The sequence below is a fragment of the Pseudopodoces humilis genome, chromosome 13 (assembly GCF_049639895.1).
Source record: "Pseudopodoces humilis isolate 2021_Gansu_Grassland_sample_001 chromosome 13, ASM4963989v1, whole genome shotgun sequence".
NCBI lineage: Eukaryota > Metazoa > Chordata > Aves > Passeriformes > Paridae > Pseudopodoces > Pseudopodoces humilis.
The window spans coordinates 5880543-5899917 of record NC_142212.1 but is presented as its reverse complement, the minus strand read 5'-3'; the positions used below and the strand labels follow the sequence as shown (position 1 = coordinate 5899917).

Sequence of the window (19375 nt, the reverse complement as noted above, 5' to 3'; positions counted from 1 at the left end):
GGTTGAAGTTCTTGATATCTGTTAAATGGGACACGAATGTAACAGTGGCTATTAACAATACAAGTTTTAATCTTCCACTGCAATAGGAATTGTGGAAAACTCCTTAGCTGGAGGAAAGATTCCAACTGAAATATGGCAATGACCATGGAGAATGTAGTGAATGTACCCATGGCTGCCACTGTGGTCTCCAAATCTCAGGGAAGATTTGACTTCCCCTCCAGGAAAGTGCTAACAACCCCTCAGGGGACTGACACTTGGTAGAGTGAAGATTATACTCTGAATTCCCTGTAAAGGTGCACTGGGTATGGGGCTGCGTGGATGTGGTAGGTGGAAAGTATGAAATTATCAGGAAAATATTACAGAGGAGTTACAGAGGCAGGATTGGGTCCATCCTGTGCAGCTTCAGCTGTGAAAAAAGCCTTCCTCAGGGTGAGGATCTGAGAGGAGCCTGCAAGGATTCTTAAACTTGTAAACAAAATTTCTGACTTAAGAACAGCGGCTCTTCCTGATAAAATGGGACTTGCCATTAAGGTAAATGAATATAGTGAAATTAAAATCAACATAACAGTGCATACAATTAGAGCTGAAGTTAAAATCAAGTAGCAGAACCTGCTTCCCACAAGAGCACACCATAAACACTGAAACACAGACACTTTGAAAGAGAACAAGCACAAAACAAGTGTACAAATCTGTAATAAGTCAAACTTTATTGTAAACCATTATACAATGTAATTACATCAGATACCCTTAAAAGTTTAAGGTAACACCACTGATTAAACAATATGGTCCAGAGGGCAGCAGAATACAGCTGTTGGTTTTGCTCACATTGGCTATACTCTGAATTTACTTACAAACAAACCCCACATTCAGTTTGAGACGGATACCCACACAAGACGAAAACACCTACAAAAGAGTCCCTTTTTTAAAGATACTGCAGTTTTACTTTGTAAAACCATAGTAGTCATTTTCAGTAATTGAACTGGAAACGTCACCTTAAAAAGTTTGCACGCCTATGCTGTAGATGTACTCTGACTTGGTGTGGCTGAATTTATTCGCTTTCACTACTGGTTTCTCCTGTAAAAAGCACAGCAAAGTTGCAAACACGGGTTAGTCAAGCACAGTGGCAGAGATTCCTTGTGATGCTCAGCTCTGAGCAGAGCGGGAGAGCCCAGGCCCCCCTCCCCAGGCTCGGCAGGGATCGGAGCACACACCTGCCTGAGGGGATCACTTTGCATTGCTCTAATTTGCAACTCAGTTTCTGAGTTTTCCCTGAAGAAAAGCTATAGTACATTTTAGTTAGCAACATTAACAGACAGCATTCACCTACTTAAAGTAAGACAAGGGGACCTGAACATACTGGAGCTAGAACTTGGAAACCACATATTAGACAACACCAGTGTTTGAAGTTTATGCAGATGTTCACAGGTTGGATATTAGGAACGGTTAATGCATTTAGGTTGACCGCTCGTGGTAATTTCTATCTCCACCAATATTTCTGTGCCTCTTCTCTAAGTTATAATCCCTTTCTCTTACTGTGGCATTCACTACATAGCTTATTTTCATTAAACAGAATCCTATTTTCTAAGCACAGCCTGAATTAAACCTTTGCCATGAGCTGTCCTGAAGCACATTTGCCAGGCAGAAATCTGAGTGACAACTGGAGGATAATGCAAAACGTGATGTTGCAGTATCACTACTGGATCAACTCTTTATCAAAAGTCCATTTCAGACTGTACTGCCAATACATTTTAATAAGTGGTAAGACATAGTGAAGCACTAAGCACACACTCTCCCTTCTCACACATTCAAACCTGTCAGACAAAAGGACTTGTCCTACTCATATTTACTGCAAGAATTCAAATCTTTACCTTACAGAGAGGAAAACTTACAGTTTTACATTTTCCATCTCTTTCACAATGATAACAAAGAATGTGTAGAAAAAAACATCCAGATTTTGTTATTTAGCTAAAATTCTGAATAAAATTATTGTCTTAGTAGAGAAAGTAATTTTTTTCCCTTCTGAAGGCTGCTCCTCCTGTTACTACTGTGGTATTTAAAATACTTCTGTGTCTTTGGATCACAGTGCTTTACTACATCATCTTGCTAGGCATATCTAGATCTCACATCAAATGACATTTAAGTACTTAAGACATGAAAAATTAGGCATTCAGAACCTTTGCTACAACCTCCTTCGAGAAACAGCTCCGTAGTGCTTTATACTGTTTTGTACATGGTCAATAAGCTTGAGGTCTGCTCAAAACAAATATTTTTACATGATTAAGGCCATAATTTTATACTGACACTTCACAGACTAAACATGAGACTAGAATCATTGAAGTAACTGGAGGAGGGAAGAGGACGATAAGATGCAAGCTCATAGGGTTAAATTTGTGTGCGCTGCTCAGTTTTCTCAGCTGGCGAGGACAGCCATGGCTCTGCACTGGGATGTAGCACATGGTCAGTAGCTTTAGTTCACTATCTGAAATAGAACAAATCCTATGCTAAAAAAAAGAAATGCTGACGATTGTGACAAGAGCCAGTCCTAACTATTAAATCCCTTTGGAAAAGTGAGCTGTAGGAGACTATTCTGTTGATGAATTCCTTGAAGTACTGTGCTTTTGGAGATCTGCGTCTGCCCAGTGGTCAATAGTCAAGAGAAGATGTGAGTCACACAATCAGTAAAAAACCCCAAACCCCCCAAACCAGAGGCAACACTGATTAGGGACATTTCCCCATCCCCACCCCCATGTCAAAAGAACTCAGGTAAGCTTCCACTGTCATTAGTTTCTAGATTTAGTCTAAAGGAAACACTAGTACTATAACTTATTGCAGTTCTTACATTTCAGTGCACAGTAACAAAGGTCAGCAGCTCAGTTAAAACCTCGGGTTTGGTAAATGTCCCTTTGAGCTGGCTGGACACCCTCAGGTGTCACAGAGCATTGTGTCCCCTTGGCAGCCACTGGGAAAAGGGATGCTGGAATAGTGGAAGTAAGCACGGGAGCGCACAGTTCAGTATTTACTAAGGCCCAGTTAAGTGGTCTGGATAATAAATCACATTAAGACCTAGTAAATCTATTAAAAAATGTAAAAAATCTTAAAAAGTTCTGAGCAGTTTTCCAATGAAACTGATTTAAGGCTTGGAATTTTTCTGGTGTCCAGATACTACAACAGATTTGCATTTAAGGTCTGTTGTCACCTCTTCGACACATTGCCTTGTCCTGCACAAGGTTTAGCTAAGCAAGGAAAGCTGTCAGAAACAATCATTTAGAAAATACGCAAAGCAAAAGAATGTCACTGAAAACATGTCTACTAGGTTTCAGATCACCACGTGTTCTCAGTTATCAGAGATTATTATTCTATCTCAATTAGAAGAGACACTGAAAATCCCAGAAATGCTGTGGTAACAACTGCACTGTACCCCTTGGGGCTGTTCTTTTACTACTGAAGGATAATGAGACTTTATGGAAATTAAATAGGAGAAATTTTGTTGTTGCTGCTGTTAAGCATATTAAGTAGAAGATTGCTTTTCCAACAAAAAACAAGGGATAGAATTGTATTTGCAATATTGTTGCACAACTGCTTCAATCAGATCACAGTCCTGTACTGCAGGCCCTATAACAGGAAAAGTACCAGAAATGTTCCATCTCTTTTGGATAATTTGAGAGGTATGCACAAGAGACTTGCGGAAACAGAAATAGTAAGTCATCCATAGATATTAATTTCACAAATAATTTATCACAACAGATTTTTGTTATACACTAAAGTGCACCTTTGTCAAATATGCAAACACCACCTCTTATTGAAAAAGATATTTTCAGATTATGTGGTCAAAAGTACACATAGGACTGCATTTTTTAGTGATATTTGGTGACTTCAGCAGTGACAGGGAGCTGTTCCCTTTGCAATCCCTTTGTCTTAAATCAGGAGACAGGATAAATAAGATTTTCACTACAAATCTTTTGACCTGTTTTGCACAAAAAAGGGAACTGTACCCTTTTCTCTGATAAAGAGAATCTTTAAATACAACTGTATGAAAATATAACTTAAATATAAAATAGTCAGATAGATTTGAGAAGACTTGGAAAAAAATCTTTGTTCCACCTATTAGTTCCATAGGTACCCGGTAGCAAGTAAACTTCTGTACTTAAAAAAATAATGTTAAGTTACAGCTTGTAACCATAAACTATTCTGCTCTAGGAATTATGCTGCAAAAGCCAGTTTTAGTAATAAAACACAGTCCTTTAACATAGTCAACTCTGCTGCATTTTTGAGAACTCCTTACACTGTCCCATCAGTAACTGAAAGTGAAAGATTCTGTATCTGTTCTCTCTGATCTTCTCTGACACCTCCCACTCGATCCTCAGTGACTCGTCCATTTCCCACACACGATGAGGAGACATTCTTGCATAACTGGTCAGTGTGTTTGTAGTGCAACTGAACTGGAAGTCTTCCAACTGCTTTGCCTTCTGTTGGTAGACCTTGCTTCTAAGTCAGTTTGTATGAAAAGGGAGATGCAATTGCAACATTAAATCCCACTGACAGAAGTTTTTGCCATGAAACCTGCAAGTCCCCAGGCCAAGGAATGTGTCATACAGGCAGACCAAAGCGATGCTTCTTCTTCTTGATGGGCTTTAAGTTGGTCAGTCTGCGCAGGTCCTCCTCAGCGTCCGACTCCTCCATCTCATCATCTGCTGAAATAAGGATCTAAAAACAAATTACAGCTTCTGAGCACATGGAGCAGACACACTCCTTTCTACTTTTAAACTTCTATTCTTTTTTATCCTTGCAAAGCACCTTATTATTTGCTCAGGAAAGAGCTTACAGGACAACTAGGAATCACTGCCACACTATCAAACATCATTGTAGATCCTATCAGAAACCTCCAGTAGTTTTTGAAGAAGGATGGATGCATTTTAATCTCACTACAGCCACTAACTCTGAAGCCAAAGAATGATGCCTGAACAGTGGAGGCAGCTTGAGAGAATTTTTCAGGTCTTGATCCACACTGGTAACAAGGCAGTAACATTACCTGGCAAACCCCATATAAATAGCACTGTTTATCATACAGAAAAGTTACATTAACTTACTTAAGCTAAACTAACTCACCTTCAGAGAAACCACCCATCTTTCAGCTGAACTAAAAACTGCTCACTTAATGTAATTTAAAATAATGTTATGCTAAGGCAACTATGTAAATAATTCTCAAAAATCAGGTCAGTTGCCTCCACCAGCTCCCTCTCACTTTAAGCGATTAACTTCTCTTTGAATTAGAGATTGTCTATTAATTGTCTATTAGCTTTGTATTCCCTGTGAGGTTTTTTTTAGAAGCACTTGCAGCACAGCTCACCTATGGTATTTACATATATTATTGTGTCTTCCTGCCTATCTGGAAGGAAATTAAGTGCCAGAGTAGTACAATGACTTTTTCCTTAACTGTTTCTCAGCTGCCCATGCTAGGAGTTACTGCTAGAGGTCCACGCTCAGAAAATCAAACCTAAGTTGACAGTGCAACAATGAAATCAGTACTGGGAGGGATGAACTGGATTGATATTGCATTAATTGCAATAATTAACTCTACATACTTCTGACTCTGACTCCTCATGTGATGCTGCTCTCCTGTATCGGACTTTACTTCCATTTCTTGAATCTTGTCCCGCTTCCTTTTCTTCAAGTTTAGCTTTTGTCTTCCCTTTCTTCATAAGGAAATTATCTACTACCCAGAACATTAGCGCCTGTTAAAAAGAAGGGGAAAGTGACAGTTCAGCTCTCTTCAGAGTAGAAGAAAGTTCCAACTACTGATCAAATGAACTTGACAATAATTCTGAACTGCCCAAAAGCCAAATCTTGTCTAGGCACAGTGTCACATAGCTTTTTACACCTTTCAGGAATCTAGAACTCAAATACTTTATACTTTGTGGATAGAAGAAGAGAAGAAAATAAGAAAAGCAGTGACTACGCACAGTGATCATATATTAACTCTTCATGTGGCAAGGCTTTACCAGCAGCTATTACATGCAAGAACACCCACTGTCTCTGGCTCTAATCCCTAAATCCCAGATTGCTGCACGAGTGTACTTTGGGAAGGATGACTGCACACTTGCCCTTTTCCTTTGCTCCACCACAGGCCAGCCACTATTAGCTATGTTCAGACACAGGATACTCCACAGGACGTCTGTCCTTAGATCAACTGCTTCCTGAAGCAAATTTCACTGTAATTTTATAATCTCTATCTCAGTCAATCTACTGAAGTCGTCAGGCCAAAGGGGCCTATGAAGCATTTCTGCCCCCCTCCTGAACCTGGTTCTTTAGCTCCCTATGGATTTCAGCTTTGTAAAATCTACATATCCAGACAATTTACCCATTCTTTAGCAGTCCTTAACTCAAGCACCAAGGTACACTGTGTTTTAAGGACTAATGTTAATTAATGAACACATGGCAGAAGGATATCCAAGTAAACATCTCATAAAGTGAGTTATACTAACGTTAACAAAGAAGGGAACTATCAGCATGACGATTGCCAGCTCCAGCTGGGGGTTCTCTATGGGATTCAATAAAGCCACCTGTGGAAAGAAAAGGATCGAGTTCAGCTCGTACATGCACACAACTGGCTTAGGCAGGGCAATGCTCATGTACAAGCTAATGTGACAGAAATAATGCAGGTGAACCAAAAAAGGGCAGCTTTGAGAAAAGCAAAGTATTTAGGACAGCTCATAAATTACTACAGATAAGTAAGTGGAGCTGACAAGAAACTTATTTCTGTCACTTTTGTTTACAGAAGTCTGAGGAGCTGCCTTAGAATCATCTTGAACATTTTAGAGCTGCTCCCAAGGAACATGCTGTAGATTCCATCTTTAGGAAATTTAAACAGCAGATTTTTACAAAACACACAGTAAGGAGAAGAGAGTTCTCAAAGTAGTCCAGAGCATACAATAGAACTAACTGGTTTTAATGGCCAGTAACAGCACCACTTTGAGTATCTGGTTGCACAGAGTCCATCAAAACAAAGATTAATTCAGTCAGCATTAGTGGATTCATTAATGCACCACAAATTTCAAAAAGTCTACAGTTAAAACCTACCAACAAGGTCAGGCTAAGAAAATTCTTTAAAATCCTGCAAGAATACAAAATAGCTGTAGGCAAGAATTAGAGTTAAGAAAAGAAAGAACCACTTAGTAGTTTCAAGGGTACTTTAGACAAGGAGATAGAATTAAATTTTGGATATTTCAGGTTACAAAACAACCCTCAAAATACGATACGATATTCCTGGCACTGGATAAAGGTCTCATTAGCAGCATCCCAATTAAACTAAAAAAACATACCACTACCACAGAGTTAATTGGCAATGAGTGTAGACAATCATGATGCTTGAGCCAAACCAATAAACACTCCTGGAAGTCTTTTTACAGCTTCCACCTAAAATTCACTTGTCTGTAAAATGCTGCAAAAACACAAACCTCTTTCCACTGAGGTATAAGCAGCACTATGATGATGATGGTTTTCTCAAATGTCATAATCATTATGTACAGAGCACATTGGCCCATCCAAGCACTGCACTGCAGGGGGTCACCTGCAAGAAAGAAGAAAGATTCGACATATGCATAGGTTTGATTTACTTTGTAGTAAACATCTTAAAAAAGCAATATCAGAAGAGGCAGCAGGGCAGCTAAATCCTCCAGAAGTGCCTTCTCCAATTCCTTTAGTGCTGCTCCTTCCCCTCCCTCTGCCTCACTCCAACTTTCAGAAAGTATCAGAAACAGAATCTAACAGGACTTTGTCCCATTCAGCAGTACCTGTGATAAACTCACACTGTTTCACATAATCTGATGAAAGCAAGACAGATAAACTTTCATTGTGTTTCTCCTCGCATTGTTAATTTTGATCCTCTATCATGACATATTAAGTGTCTTAAAGGGAAAAATTTAAGGGAAACATGGCTGGGGAAAACACATTTCCCTTCAGTCTAAGTAGAACTTAGATTTCCACCATTGTCCCTAGGCTACCTTAAGCATATTTTTCCTCTCTACAAAGCTAGTTACTGTAAGTAACCATTTGAAGCAACAGGTGCAAGAGCTGCTAAGAAAAATTTAACTGAATAAAAAATTAGGATCACATTTTAGCTCCAGTGTGAAAGAGTTTGAAATTCTGCTGCATCTTGAGGGCAGACTGAGAACCTGAGTGCATGAAGTTATCTGCCAGGACAGAAAGAAGACCGCAAATATTTGAACAGGAACACTTATGTGCACTATTAGATGCTTTGAAAGAAGGTAGAGGAAGAAAAAGAAGACAAAAAAGGGGAAGAAGGATTGGTAAGCCTAGCAAGCTTTGCAGGTGAGCTTGAAGCTGCACTTCGCTCGAAAACAAAAGCAAGTTTTCCCTCTGGAGGGGGTGACAGATCTTTAGTCTTTGCAGCAGCCCCTGCAATCTCTTCAAAGGCAGCTCTGAACACTTGGCCTGGGGATGAATAATGGGCAATGGAAAATCAGATGCCTTTATGTGTTTGTAATGCATAATGGACAGTTGCTGCTTCCTTTTCTGGAACACTCCTGAAAGGCTTTCAGTATTAATACTTGGTAATAGTCTGAGACTTAGTGTTTGCTGCTGAAATGGTCCACAGAGAAACTGATAAATCAGACAGGTGTCCAAAACAACAAATACTTCCTAACCCAAGTTTTACAGGATGAGTTAGTGATCAACACTCAACAGTTTGAGAGGAAAGCAATTAAAATGCTTGAGTTTTACAATTACATACTGCAGTTACAGCTTCTCTTGTAAAAACCCAAAGAGCTGGAAATTTGAAAGGGAAAAATCAGTAAGTCAAAGTTGAGCAACTGTGATTCTTCTGAAGATACAAGGCCTGAATTAGGTTTGAGAATTAAATTTTAGCAATTAATTTCTATACTCCATATTTTTATTAGCATTTTCTAGTTTTTCTCACTAATTAGAAAATATTAAAAAATAATCTAGCTTTAGCTACAGCCTTGCTATTGAGACAAACAGTTCTTTCTAATCTGTTTTCCAATCTTTATTTAATCCCTAAAAGCAAAGACAGTGAAAACAGCCTTGCATCTTTTGCAACTCTCAGGAGATTTTGTACATCCAAAAACTGTGGAATTCTGCATTAAGTGTTGTGCACTCTCAGTAATTAATGTTTTGTTCCACAATCTTTTTGTGGGGAGTGGTGCTGGTTTCATTGGAGTTTTTTATATTGGTACAACTGAAATCAGAAGCTGTTTTATTAAATTCCACTTGAGTATTTTGTGTGCCCTACTGCACCTACAAAATTATCTCTTGGCTATAATTGCAGGTGGGGACAAGAGGGATGCTGCCTAGTTTGAATTCAGCAAGTCTTTTGACAGTGCCCCAGTAGAATACTTGAAGAAAGGGGGGCAGATATAGACTGGGTGGGTGAAGATATAATTCTGATATGAAGGAAAGAAAGCTTTCACAGTGAGATTGGTTAAATCTGCTGGGGTTCTTAAATCCTAAACCATGGATAAATGAAAAACTGACTGGACCATGCCCTGAACAACCCACTTCAGCTTTGAAGTTAATCCTGCTTTGACCAAGAGGGTGGATTATATGACCTCTGGAGATTCTTTCTAACCAATTTTTCTATGGTTTTATAAACCATGAAAGTCAAGTTAATAACATCACCACACCCAGAAGGTGCTCCAAAGAATATTTTGCACATTTGTACATTCAGAGATTCTGTACACAATCCCAAATTAGAATTTAAAGTTCATGTTGAAGACATAAAGCTCCAATTTGATTTCTAAAGTCTTTTACAGTCATCTCTTGAATTCCGATTTTATACCTGGCACTTACAGAATAATCCAGCAAATTAGTGGAAATCTTGCTACTGCAAGAAAAGCAAATAAAGAATGAAACTGAAAATTCTTGAATCATCTGCAGTGACAACTGTAGCAGCATTTTTGGAAAATGCTGGGTAATGCCAAATTAGTCTATAGTTGTACCTGCCACTGCCATCAGCTGCTGTGCAAAAGAAAGTTTAGAGACAGTTCTTGTACCAAATACCTGTTATTCCTCTACCCTCTAATTTCCCTCTGGTCTTCAGATCCTGGAAATTTTTCCTTAAGAAAATGCCAGCTCACAGAACTACTCCAAAATAAATTTTAAATAGTTTTGAAGTCAGTGCTATCTACCCCACATGGCTATAAGTAAGTTGCTGTGCAAGTTGCAAATGAAGAGCAGAAGGGAAAAGATGCATCAAATACAATTTCTGAGCTCTGCCACAGAGAGGGCAAAGCCAAGCAAAGAGGCAACAGCATGATTCAGTTACCAGTGGAGTTTACAATCACCATGAGGGATTTATCACCTGTTTTCTACTCACAGCAGCTAAAGTAGCTCAAGACAAGAAGGGAAGGAGAACGCAGGGAACATTCTTTCAGTACAGATCATGACTGCTTTTCTCCTCTTTACATACTCAAATATATTAACTGATTCTGCACTTCTATTAAAATCCAACTACTGATCTAATGAATCTGAAAATACAAAATCATAGATGAGAAGACAAATCCCATAAAACTAAAAATTCTGACATAAAAAAGCCCTCGAGGGAACGTCATGGCCCTTTGTTCATAAATCAGACTGCAGTGCTGTTTTGCTGTACAAACAGCCAGCATTTATAAATATTGATATTTTGGTATCCATTCCTTTCTTGAGGCATTTATGCTTAAGAACTATCCTCCATATAAAGAAGAGGCTTTTAAAACCAGCAGGACACTGCTATTTTTGTGACAGCTTCAAGTAATGAATCACCAGGGATCAAGTAATAGAGCTAAGAAGGGAAATGAGCTCACAGTGAGAACTAACTTGAGACAAATGATTATTTAGGCTCTAGGAACACAAACATCATTCAGTCACAAGAAGAGACTTGTCTGGAGGTGGAAGGAGGGCTCCTGTTTGTTTTCCCACACTTACAAACAAACTGAAATCACCCTGATCTCCAAGCTGAGGACTGGACTTCACTACTCCAGATAAAATACCTTCTAATACTTTTCAGTGAGTCATAGGATGGAGAAGAGAGGAGACGTGTGAAGAAAATAAGGCTCCAGGGTGACCTTATTGCAGCATTTCAGTACCTGAAGGGGGTCCAAGAGAGCTGGAGAGGGACTGTGGAAAGGGCTGTGGAGTAAAAGGACAAGGGGGAATGGCTGCCCATTGCCAGAGGGCAGGGTTAGATGGGATATTAGGAAGGAATTCTTGGCTGTGAGGGTGGGGAAGCCCTGCCACAGGGTGCCCAAAAAAGCTGAGGCTGCCCCATGCCTGGGAGTGTCCAAGGTCAGGTTGGATGGGGCTTGGAGCAGCCTGGGACAGTGGAAAGTGTCCCATGGCAGGAGATGGAATGAGATGAGATTTGAGTTCTCTTCCACACCAAACATCCATATTTAACTTCAAAATCCCAAGTTCTAAACACACTTGAAACCCCACAGAACTGCATTTTAGTCCCCTCTTCTACCGTACTTAATTTATTTTAAGAAATCTTAGGAAAAAGAAGAGTGTTCTTTGGGTCAAACTGAAAAAAATTAAGTAAACTGGTGATAAGAGGGTTTTCACTTCTTACAGCAGGGACACTTAACAGAAGATGACAACAAATGATCCAGTGCAACTTGTCTTTTTAGATGGGATTTCTTACAGAGGGCCTAACCTTGCTGCACAGCCAAAACTAATAGCTTTCCATCTGCTCTCTAATTCTCTTTATACCAGAAGCCTCTCCTCCATGATTAATGGAAATGCAGATTTGCAATATGCTTTAAAAGAGTCCCTACAATAGCTTGATTAAAAACCTAACACAAAGGGCAGAACAACACATTAATAAGATGCAGAAAAGAAAGTTAGTGACTAATTAAATGATCTGATATTAGAGAGAACAACTAACAGAAGAGGGTTTATGTAATTTCATACACGACTTATACACACAGAGGGAGTACTCAATAAACAGGTTCAGGTGTTTCAGATCTCTTAATTCAAAGTGACAATACTGGAGCAGCCACAGACCACCTCCACAGCAGAACACAGGCTCATTTGTTGACTTGAAGAGCTTAATTACTGCAGTCAGAAATGCCTCATAACTAAAATAAACTCAGGTTCATTCTGAAAGTCTTTAAGAAATAAAGAAATTTCAGGAGAGTGAATATACTCCCCACATCTCCCTGTCCACACAGACTGCTTACTGTCAAAAGAACATTAAAATGGGAAAGGACAACAGACTACACACAAAAAAGTTCAAAATGTTATTAGCAAGAAATAAAATATAATATCTGACATGATTACAAATACCTACCTATAACTGTAATAGAAACCACAATTTTTTTTTTCCTCTAAATGGAAACTCAAGTTTTATATGGGCTGAAAGCTGCTCAGACATCTTTAAATGGCTTCAAGCCAAACCAACAATCACAAAACGGGGCTCTGGGCAAGAGGTCTCTTTCCTTCCCCCTGGGGGGAAGCCCCTTTGCCTTCTCTGGGCATTGGGGCTTACCTAATCCCTTGAAGACACAAGTCTGGGGACTAAACTGGAGGAACTATTTACTTTTCTTTACATCTAGTGAATTTTTAATGGTTTAGCTCTCTTGGTCAATTCCCTGAAGAATCAGATATGCACCAGTCCAAGGAAAGGAGTGGAAATACTGGACTGTGGCTTGTGGGATAAAAGCAGACAAACAGTGTTGTGGCAGTGCTGATTTAAACAGCTTAAGTGGCCATAAACTGTACCCTAAAAGATACACATTAAATCTCTATAATTCCAACATGCCCTAATGGTATAGGCAGCTATTTCTCCTAAGTAGCTTGACATCATCTCTAAACCTCTGACATTAAAGCAAATAGCAATTAATGTTATTTGATTGCAAACTTCTCAAGCTTTTAAAGTGCTTCAATTTCACAAGGCCCTTATTTATACTTAGTTCTGTCAGCTACTCAAGATCATTAAAACCAAAGAAATCTACAAAACCAAAACCTCTACCAATAATAATTATGAAACTGCTGTGGAAGTTCTTTCTTTGTTAGGCAAACATTTTTTACTTTCTTACACTTTTTCCCCCTCGAACCACTGGGGTTGTTGTTTTTCTCTCTGATGGAGAGCCACAGCTCACTTACAAGGCAACATCTCCCATTCCTGTCTCAAAAAGCTTCAAATGTGATTTCTAGCATGTACACAAAACTTTCATTTTCATTAATCTGAGAATAACAGACTGAACAAAATTAAATGTTGATGTTGAATATGTGTGATACTCAACTACAGCTGCAAATCCACAACTTTTGCATATCAGTGGACTTCTGTAATGGAATGGAAGATAAACTCCACAACTTCACCTGAAAGTGATTTCACAGTCTGTCCCACATGCATTTTTCAGCAGTGACACAGGCCCTACGTGCACATGCTCCAGTGATCATTACTTGAGAAGCAGCACAGGCCATCTTGCCAGTCCTTTCTTTGAAGGAATGTGGCTGTTTAAAGAGGGCTGGCAGAACTTTTGGTCTGTATCTTCAGCCAGTGGCACAAGGTTCAGTGGAAATTTTAGTAAGAAATGACCTTCCAGCAGTCATTTTTTTAGAAGTGTTTCAGAGTAAATTTATCATGCTGGTATTTTTTCCATGTGATTAGCCAATATCATGGTTTGTTGAATCACTTCTTAAAAAAAAATATTCAAGCAGTTGTTCCAAACTCAGTAAATGCTCAGAGACTTGTGGAGCTTTCTAAGACAGAAGGTGCATGCTTAGATATAGAACTTAAAAGAACCCTAATGACAAGTGAAATATTAAAATAATTGTAAAATTATTTCAGGATGAGTTAACCACTGCTGAAATACTCTGGGGCTCTACCCTGAGAATCACTTCAGTGCCAGAACAGAACATTTACCATATTCCCCAAAGCGGAGAGACTCCCACTGCTGCCATTCCACGATGCTGCTGACAGCACGGATCCCAATGTAGATTAGCAGCATTCCTAAGGTGGCATCCAGCAAGAAGTTGATAAGGTACCTGAAAGGAAAAACACAAAAGAAAACAAGGAGTCAGGAGCCGTTTTCTACAGGTTTGGGGTATTTTAACACCATAATTGATAGAAGTATATTGAGTAGCTAGGGTATTGAGAACAATCATTTACCCACTTCTGTAATTACACTGAGAGCAAAAATTTTAATAGTTTTAGCAGCGTCAATATTTTTTTTTTGTCCTTAAAGATCCCAAAACTTTCTAAAAACAGTTATTTTTCCAATAAGCGTTCACCAATTCTGAGTTTTAATTAACGTTGCATTAGTCAAACGTTAAAATCGAGGCTGAGTGTCTGCAGAGGAACGTCGGCAATCCCGAGCCTGCACGAGTCCCGCCGAGGCCACAAGAGGCTGCTGTAAGCCCGCAGCAGGAAGGCAGCAGCAGGAGCAGGGAAAACAGAGGTGCCAGCACCTATTCCACAGCCAGGGAGGGCTCCCGGCAACCCAGGGATGCCCGAGGTTCCCAAGAACACCGAGATTCCCATGCACGCCGGGCTCACCCCACGTGCTCGGCCGGGATGTGTCCTTAACCTGGCCACAACACCTGCTGTGCTGCTGCCAAGCAGGTCTGGACCCACTTTAAAACTCAGGAAATACTCTTCCTATGATGGATTTTGGGTTATTTCTTCTGCTATCAAGAAGCTGTACCCTTGTCTGAGAAATTATCGAGCTCCACACTGTAATTTCTGTTATCCTGAGAATGCTGAATAACCTCACTAACTTGGTTTGTGTCATGTTACATTAAAAGTGGGATTTGAAAATAAAAATATGTAGATGCAGGAGAGAATGTCAGTAAACATGTCAGTAAGCCCTTTATTTTGAAAACACAGCAAAAGGCATTTTTAATTTTAAAATACGGTAATACATTAATGTGCTTTAGCTTTGAACACTGACATTTTTTTACATCCTTTTGTTTCCTCACTTGAATATATACTTTGAGTTATAAAAATGGAATGAAAGTAATTTGCACCCACCACTTTTTACATCAGGAAATTCTTAAATCTATAAGCAAGGAAAATCCTACAATGATGCCTGATATTGTTGAAACTGTCATAATTATAACTCAAACTTTACAGTCAACGTGCTAAAATAAATGCATTTTGCCTGACAAACTGCTTTGTGGTGGGAGGAGAAAAGCAGTGTTCTTGCACATTTATACCATGTAGGAGCACAGAGGGAACCATAAAGGACTAAGGGATATAAAACTGGCTGTTACACCAACGCAAGCAAGTTCCTTGAGCTGTGTGTCTCCTTTGTTTACCCAAGAACAAGTGAGTAGATGCCATCGAAAGGAACTGGATTGGTTCTAAAAGGCAAATTACTGGGCTTTTAAAAGCAATTTCACAGCTTCCATTACCAGCAATGTGTAAGGTACTTTGAGCATGAGCCTTATCAAGAGCAAACCCAAACAACTCCCATTTGCTTCAGGAGCTCCTGTAAAGAGCTTGTTGGGGTCTTAGTCACAAAATCTTCAGGTTTAATACAGTACAGAGAAATGCTTATCTATTTAGTCACACTGCTCCAAGTGTGACATTGCAGAATTAATTTCTGTACTAACTGCCTGGCTTCTGAGCAAGATTTCTCGTTTTTAACTAAATGAAAATAATACTGCAGCAGCCAATGTAAGTTTTTAGAAGCAAATACAAACACAAATGATTTATTTGCTAAATAATCCTGAAAGCAACTTCACTTTATATTACAGCCTTGCTTTGCTAGAGTGAACACAACTGGATATTCATTTCCTTTGGTCCCAGCACCTTCAGTAAACAAACCTGAACTGCAATGTGCATCCCAAGTCCTCATTCATTCACTGGAGAGGGACAAGTAGCAAGGCTTTGCCTGTTATGTTTAAAACAGCTGCACACAGTTCAGAATCCTGCCTGCCATGAACTTAAAGAGAAAAATCCTGATCCTTGATTAACTAAGTTTAAACCACAAGTTTTTTAAAGGGACTGATTTTTACCATGAAAACTCTCTTCTCAGCTTTATTTTGCCTTACCATCCATATGCACCAAACTCAGCTACAGAACTTCCATAAAGACCAGTTATTCCAAAATTAAACACTCACAGTGAACAAGGGTCTTCTTCTGTAAGGTCTGATAAATAGACATTTGCAAAGTGGATGAACAACATCCCTATGGCTTGCTTGGAAGTATCTAAAAACCTGTGTAAAGTAAAAACAGTTTTTAAGACACACAAAACTGTTTGCAACACAGCCAGATGTTGCAAATTTATGTTAATTAAAACTCCATCTCTATTATTAATTTTTTTTCCCCAAATGAGAACGCCAGAATGATAAAAGTATCATGGTATTTAGCTTTTATTTAATAATGTTCCATTTTAAATTCTGCCCCTATTTTTTCTAACAACCCAAATCATATTAACTTGAAACCTACCACTGTAAATGTAAAGTCTATGGATATCCTCTTGGTATCATATGCATTATCCAAGAGCTAATCCCAACTAACTCTAGCTAAGTCTTTAATAACCTCCTGGAAACAATGAGTATCCCAGCCCCTGATAGGTATTTTGGACCTTTTATGTTTATGCATTTTTAGCAAGCTTATGGCACAGACAAAAATAAAATCCTCATCATGTGCTTGTGGGCGAACAACTTAATAGTGACTAATGAGTCCTTTATCTACAGCATTTTATTTAAAAGCCAGCATATTTTTCACCTGAAAGCATGAAGTGGTTTCACTGAATTTTATCTACAGTGCAGAGCTTAGAACACACTGCAAAAGAATTCCAACCTTGACAGTATTATCTCCAAAGCAGATGATAAAGTCAGAGAGAAAACAGTTTATTACTCAAGGGGAAACTATAAACCCCCACTTAGACAGTGATTCAGTAATGACTCCAGCCCTTACCATTATTTTTTCATCATCCTTTGCACAAAACCAAAACTTGCAGTAGATGCATTATTAAATGCAAAACATAAGAATCATAATAAGAATGTTCCACAGGCAGGAGTGTGTTTGTTTATACAGAAAAATAACCATTTTGCCTGTTTTGTTTCCATGTCTAAAAAGATCTAAACAGTCCAAATGACATTTTATGCCTGAATTCATCCACCCTCCCTGATAACTGTCTTGAACTTCAATCTCTTCGTTCACTGCATGACACAGAGAGCAGTGTTAGAGATGAGGCAGGAAGCCAGTGAGTTACTTATCTAATCAGTACACCATGCTATAAATAACAATACTTGAGTCCCAGAACAAGATTCTTTGCTTAAAAATTAAGGGCTATCAGTGCACTTGTCAGAATTTCAGGCTGAGGTAGACTGTAGTACACAAAGATTTTGTACTTATTTTTTCAATAAAATAAAGGTCAGTGTTATTTTGAAAAGCAGCCATGTATGAGAGGAACTTAAACTACTGAAGTCTTGAACAAGTGGCAGCCTAACACTGAGACCAGTCTCAAAATTGGTACAGCTTATGTTGGCATTGATTCAGTCCAATAACTTTTAAAATGTAACAAATACAAATACACTTTTTATACCTTATACTTTTTATGGTGATGTACTTGTATCTTTTACCATCCTGTTTTCTATTTTATACATAGTAGGATACCAACAAAAAATGGAATTTTATTTGTACCCAGCTGAGATCATCTTCTAAGCTTATGCAAGTTTGTTGATGTTCAGATGTATCTTAGGGCTACTCCAAGTTTTCATCTTTAGGAAGAAGTACAAATTGAAGCTTTATGCCTAAATGCACATCTCTACAGATTCCTGGAAGCATTCAGTAAGAAATGACTGCCCAGGAAACACACAGAAGGTAACCTGACTCATGTATTTTGGTAACTTTTTTGGTTCCTCACTGACAGTTACCAATTTCTTGTCATCATTTTTCTTTATTTTAATCATCATACACGAACATCATCCCTTCAATTTCTACAACATGCCAGAAGAAAAGAAGTTAAGAATAAAGCATGCAGAAACTTACCATATCCTCCAGGGACGTCTTTCATGCTTTGGTTCTCTGAAGCGTTTTACTAGGAAGAAAAAAAAAATTAAAAATTGAAGACAATCAGCAACTTCCAAAGCAACAAAAATATAGAAAAGTGAAAGCAGATCATCTTGCAGAAACATGACATCCTGCAACGAAATGGATCTTTCACTACTGCACTTTACTGTATCAAACTCCAAGGATCCATTTTTAAAGAAACTCCCTTCTGTCACCTCTAAGTTCCTAGAGCTCCATTCTCTGACTGCCAATATCCCTCACATGAAACAAAAATCCACATCTGACCATTATCCCACTGGCCTGAGCCTTTGTGACTGCCCATCCAGAAAATTTAATTTCCAACAGGAAAGCAGATATTAGAAAGAGCTGTTTCTTTTCCTCACTGGACACCCAAACCCAAATTGCAAAGTATTCTCATAACATGGGGCAGTCCATAATATCAGAATGAAATTAACTGAATCAGTAGCAAGACAAATGCATTTTCTGACAACGTGTCTCTATTATGGCAAACTTAATTACAAAAGGAAAGAAGGACATATTTTTTTTTGTCTGATAAGCCCTTCACAGAAAGGTTGACAATTGTTAACGTATTGAAAACAAACAAAAAAAATAATCAGTATTAAAATTAATGACAACTATACACAAAGGCAAAAAAGTAGGTAAGTTTGTCTCTTCAGTTTCAATGCAGTTTATTATACAAACTGTTTGGGCATCTGATAGAAAGCTCCTCTCATACCCCCTGCCCAGCTACTTCCATGTACTTCCAACCCATCCCAGCTCCACCTGGAAGGCTCTAGATGACTCCTGAAGAACAAGTGTGGGAAAATAGAGGGACAAGGGCATAAAAGCAGTTGCTGATGTGCCAACAGTGGCTGGTCTGTACATTTGTTCTGTCTGGTCTGCAGTTTGTCCCATCATCTTAGGAAATTCCATTTCTAACTCCTTCTGGGTAAGAAAACTTGACTTCCTGCTGGGAACACACACTCAGCCCCGCCATGGGTCAGACCTGCAAAGGCTGTGGAAGTCTCACCTCTATCAGGTCTGGCCTCATATCCTAACACAGATTTATTCTTTGGTGCAGCTGCAAGATACTAAACCCTTACACATCCCAAAGACAGACAGACACAAGATAATGTGAAACCTTTCCACTAAGAATGGAGTTTACATATGGGTTTTACTTCCTTCTGCCCAAATTTTAGTACCACTCACCAGTTCCCTCAATGTAAGTTATTGAAAAACAATTATTTAAGTTCTTATTTCAGAAATGATCCCTTATTAAAAAAAAAAAACCAAAAAACCTTGATTCCCCTCCACCTCTTCAAATTGCAGAGATTCTGATTCAAGAGGCACAAACCATATCAGGTATAGTCAGGCAAAATATCAACAGTTATT

The 19375-nt window shown here is 38.8% G+C and overlaps 1 protein-coding gene across 2 annotated transcripts in view; it reads right to left on the bottom strand.

The window, feature by feature from the left end:
- Nucleotides 1-688: 688 nt before the first annotated feature.
- Nucleotides 689-19375, bottom strand: part of STIMATE (STIM activating enhancer) — a 34106-nt gene continuing 15419 nt past the window's right edge. For both annotated transcript variants that reach the window (XM_014251515.2, XM_088061795.1), the window contains exons 2-8: nt 17963-18011; nt 16084-16179; nt 13883-14004; nt 7455-7567; nt 6483-6560; nt 5583-5732; nt 689-4704 (exon numbers count right to left, since the gene is read on the bottom strand). In XM_014251515.2, coding sequence (XP_014106990.1) covers nt 4588-4704; nt 5583-5732; nt 6483-6560; nt 7455-7567; nt 13883-14004; nt 16084-16179; nt 17963-18011 — 725 coding nt within the window. In that variant the 3' untranslated portion in view covers nt 689-4587. The remainder of the gene's footprint in view (nt 4705-5582; nt 5733-6482; nt 6561-7454; nt 7568-13882; nt 14005-16083; nt 16180-17962; nt 18012-19375) is intronic.